General features: G+C 36.0%; 1 protein-coding gene across 2 annotated transcripts in view; it reads right to left on the bottom strand.

Moving 5' to 3' along the window:
• Positions 2,465 to 5,069, bottom strand: part of LOC109223926 (transcription termination factor MTERF2, chloroplastic) — a 13,760-nt gene continuing 11,155 nt past the window's right edge. For both annotated transcript variants that reach the window (XM_019388417.1, XM_019388418.1), the window contains 2 exons: positions 3,696 to 3,913; positions 2,465 to 3,074 (listed from right to left, as the gene is read on the bottom strand). In XM_019388417.1, the coding sequence (XP_019243962.1) occupies positions 2,750 to 3,074; positions 3,696 to 3,913 (543 nt within the window). In that variant the 3' untranslated portion in view covers positions 2,465 to 2,749. The remainder of the gene's footprint in view (positions 3,075 to 3,695; positions 3,914 to 5,069) is intronic.

Genomic DNA, 5,069 nt, shown 5'->3' with positions numbered 1-5,069 from the left:
GATTCTCAATCGAAAAACACCCCAAAAATAGAGCAATCTTCATAGATTCAATCCATCCTTCCTTTTTTTAATGGTATCTTCAATCCATCCTTCCTTTTTTTAATGGTATCTTTACTAAAATAGTTTTTAGTGGTATCTTTACAAATAGATTTCTATATTGAAATTATATAATTAAATTGAATACAATTAAATACATAAAAATACATTGAATACATGAAGTATAGTAGGTTATCTATAGTGCAAATACATATGAATACATACTGCAGATACATTTAAATACATATATACATCTGAATACATAAATTATATTAATTAAAAATATATGAATACATAATGTTGAATATAACTGCTGGACAAAAAGTGAAGCTTTGAAAGTATATAATTACATTGAGTACAATTAAATACAGTGAATATATTGAAAAAGTAGAAAAAACTAAAGACAGTTAATACAATGAAATGCATGGAATACAACGAGATACATTGAAATACAATGAAAAAAAAGGTAAGATACTCTTCAAGTTCCTCAGCCCCAAACTCCGTCCCTAATCCACCGATATCCAAGTCGCCGTCATGTGGGGCGTCGCCGCCGATTAAATGAAGACAGTTGTTGAAGAAGCACTAATTTAAAGGATCAAGCGAAAACTAGAGATAGAACTTCTTCAGATCTCACAAGGCAAACATGAACAATCAATGCAAAATCTAAGAAAAATTTAGAATGTGTAGAACAACTGTGTGAAAGAAATCGCCGGCCGGAGGAGGGGGTTAGGGGTGATACAACAAGGAAGGGGGGGAGTGATCGCTGGCCGGATCTGTCGTTGGTGGAACACAGTCCCTACTAGGGTTTCTAAAAGTAGGGGAGGAAAATATCGGGGGAAAAAGAGAAGAAAGAGGAAAGAGAAAGGAGGAGAGAGGGAAGAGAGAGGGAGAGTGAAAAATGATACACAGCGTATTTAATGGCTTAAAGGTAGGAAGTGGCGATAAATAGATATTTTGCTATAAAAATTAAAAGGTAGCTATAGGAGATAAGTTTTTATAAGGGTATTTATTTATAATAAATAAGATATCAATCTTTTGCTGTAGGAGGTAAAATTTCCATTAAAAAACTAGTTAAAATATCATGGTATAGCCAGTTTTCACACTGGTCAATGAAAATTAGCCAGCGTTTACCAACTCAATGAAAAATAGCCACTATTTTGCTGCAACAGGGACCGGTCCAGTATAATATACGGGAGTTCTGGTGCATTTGTGTACGAACTCCAGCATATTATGCTGGATCGGTATACTTTGCTAACTCCTGTAAAATTTGCGGGAGACTGGAGCACCAGTGCTCCAAACTCCAGTATATTATACTTGCTGGAACTCCCGTAAAATTTGCGGGAGTTCCAGCATAATTATCCTGGAACTCCCGTAAAATTTACGGGAGTTCCAGCATACTTATGCTGGAACTCCCGTAAAATTTGCGGGCATATTTTTCCGGATTTTAAACAGTATTTTCGCTCAGATTTAAGTGGCTAAATTTCGATAACTTTTGAAACTTGGCTATTTTTCAACGACCAATGGTAAATCTGGCTATTTTTGAATTTCTCCCAAAAAACTACGATCATGGGCCCTCAAAGTACAGTTGTGCCCAAATGCTTCAACGTGGCACAAGATCTGCACAGAAAGGTGGCCATCTTTGTGTAGTTGTTGATAATGTCCAAATAATAAAGCATTGAGTTCAATTCTCTCAAGCAAGCTATCCCATGTAAATGTCACAACAAACTGTTAGGGGTCGTTTGGTAGGGTATATAAGAATAGTGCGGAATGAGGTGTATTAGTAATGCATGGGTTAGTAATGCAGATATTATTTCTAATCTACTGTTTGGTGTGGTGTATTAAAATTATACTCCCTCTGTTGCAGTTTATGTAAACCTATTTCCTTTTTGGTCCGTTCCAAAAAGAATTACCCCTTTCTAAATTTGGTAACAATTTAGCTTAAACTTACACCTCTACTCTTAATGAGAAGTTTTTATAACCACACAAATACTCTGGGCCCCTTTTTGACTTGTTTAGGACCACAAATTCCAAAAGTTTTCATTTTTTCTTAAAATCCGTGCCCAGTCAAACAGGTTCAATAATGCATTGCATAATTGTTTAGAAAAATAGTTGTTTACAAAAATATCCTCCATATTCTCTAGCTTTAAGAGACTTTAAAGACAATTTTATCTTTAACCATGCTAATGCATTCATTAATAGCTTTGGTATTACTAATGCCCATGGTTTTCTATACATTACTTATGCATAGGATAATGCCATATGATGTATAACTAATACAAGTATTAGTTATACACAGGTTGAAAATATATACCAAACAAGGTATTAATAATGCGTAGAGCTAATGCTTGCATTATTTTTTCTTATACATCAAACGACCCCTTAATGTAAACATGCATGTTGACGGCCTGGTGCCTGCTATCCCCTCTTATTAGAAGTAGGAAAACTCACTATCATGAACCCGTTTATAACAATTGTTTTGTAAAAACCATACGGGACAACATTCCAAAAAAAAAAAAAAAAAGGATTTCTTATACAACACGAACACCAAACAACAGCTGCAGGCGTAGTGAGATTGAACTCCACAAGTGATGTGATCTGATATTATTCACAAGAAAAATCAACCGAGTAACCTGTGCACATGCACCACCAGCTATCTACCCATTCGTGCATGTACTTAAATATTAAAACAACACTAGAAAAGTACCAATCAGAGCTAAATAGGAGGAACAAGCATATTCCTCTCTCCAAACTCTGCAGCAAATTCTTCATCATTTTTCCCCAACATACTTTTCAAGCTGCATTCCATGTTTCTGCCCCTGAGCACCCAAAATCTAGGTTTTATCTTCTTCTCTAACGAGTAGCTGAAATATCTCGGGTATTCAACTACATCACTTATTGGTTTTTCCATTGAGTTCATCAGAAATTCTAGCTTAGGCTTGAGAACTTTGTCTATGCTGTAGCCGAGCAATGGTGAGAACCTGCAGACCATTAGTGCTACTTCCCTCTTCGAAAGCCCAACATGCATCAAGTACGTCATTCTGCTCAAAATGAAAATCAGAAAAGCATCGTCACAACACAAGGTACTATTCTTGCACTGGGAATTTTGTTTGTGTGCTTCGCAAACCAGGAAAAGCTGTAAAAGCCTATATTCTGTATGTTATCTAATAACTGTTTGTCTTTTTAACGGATTGCAAAATGTAAAACTAGATTGAAATTGCAGCATCGCAAGATGCTGTTATCTACTTCATTTGTTCCAAATTGATAGTACTATTCTGCCCGCTGAGGGTAAACTTGACCCAGTGCCAGATTTAATTTGGACTTGGAATAAGTTCTCTTTCTAAAATGAATTTAAAAATTCATATGGATCAATCAATCAATCAACTACAACCCAATTCCCAAACAAGTCGGGATCAGCAATATGAAGTTATGAACTATAAAAGAATTTAAATATTCATGAACTACAAAAGTTACTATAACTTACCTTTTGATATGCATTTAAGTATTCATACGGAGGACGAAATAGTTCTCAAAGATTATATTTTAAGTCTTGGAAACTGACATAAATCGGCTATTTTCAGACAGTCAAGTGTTGCTTATGTTTTCACAAATACCTGCATCTTGAACAACCTAATTATATACCAGAGAATATGATCTTTTACCTTGGAAGTAAAGCTCTGTGGATGTCACATACAAAAAGCTCAGGATATTTCCTGATAATCCTGGGAAGATGACGTCTGGAAACTCCAATACCCATTAGGAAGTTGAGTTTTCTCTTAAGAGTTTTCCCTATGCTCGATGCAAAAATTTCAGGACAGCGACCAAGTATTCTACCAATAATATCATCATCCAGACCTAGATCCCTTAAGAAGCACACTACCTGGAGATAAAGAATTATTTTTCCCACGATAAACAGAAAATTATAGGTGCTGAGATAATTATACTACTTGCATTCACTCAAAACAAAGTAAATTCTTCGGTAATCAGCAAAAGAAGATGCTCAAGCACCACCATAAACTTTTACTTTGATAGGTTTATCAAACTATTAACAAGCGATTTCACTCACTTTCTCCATGAAGCTCAAAGCATGCCAAAATCAGGATGTAGGGGGAGAGAATGCATATATCTGAAATACTCACTTATTTGAAGTATCAAACTAGAACAAGCAATGCGTATAGCCAGGACAAAGGATTCAGTAAAGATTCATTTACAGCCATGTCATATAGATAAACTTTCAAACAATTGGTAAAAACCCAAGCAAAGAATCACCACGTATCAAGATTAAAACATGCAACACCTGGTTTACCTGGATATCAGTAAATGCTTAACCTTCAAGAGATATTAGTTTTATCCCAAATCTTGTATGTGGAAATCAAGCTTTTGTATGAGATTAGTAGAGAGAATTGGGTGGTACTTCATAAAGAGTCATGTATTCATCTCTACCTTTTGTATCCCATCTTGTATGCGAGAACTTTCCTCATTAGTAGAATTAGTTATTTTATCAAAAAATCTGATAAAGATTGGGTAGTCATATTCTCAAGTTGCCTCCAATTAAGGTGTGAGCTCGACTAATCAGTTACTACTAGAAGGTTACCTAAGTTCATCTTCCACAGTGATGGTGCTGCTGTAATGAAGCTGCAATGGTCCTTGGGTATGGAAAGATTACTATATCCTTTTCTTCTTCTTAGAAATAAACATATTTTACGGAAACGCTTTTGCTTCAAAAGAAATATTTTAGTGACATAAAGTGGGGATACCACAAAGACAAATACCCCTATAATCTCAAGATCCCGCTATAAAGACCCTTCAATCATCAATAAAATAGGTAAACATATTTTATTGAAATGCTTTCGTCTCGTGTAATTAGTTGACTCTCTCTCTCTCTCTCTACCGCTAACGGTCGCTCCTTCTCCTTCGACTCTTCTTCACCGCTGCACCCCACCGTTGGCACCGGCGAGCACCGGTAGGATCCCTCCTTCTCGTTCTTTCCTCTTCTTTCTACCTTTCTCGTTCTGTTCTCCCCCCCCCCCCCCCCC

The sequence above is a fragment of the Nicotiana attenuata genome, chromosome 3 (assembly GCF_001879085.1).
Source record: "Nicotiana attenuata strain UT chromosome 3, NIATTr2, whole genome shotgun sequence".
Classification (NCBI taxonomy): Eukaryota; Viridiplantae; Streptophyta; class Magnoliopsida; order Solanales; family Solanaceae; genus Nicotiana; species Nicotiana attenuata.
The sequence above is the reverse complement of the archived record's forward strand: the minus strand, read 5'-3'. Positions and strand labels throughout refer to the sequence as shown.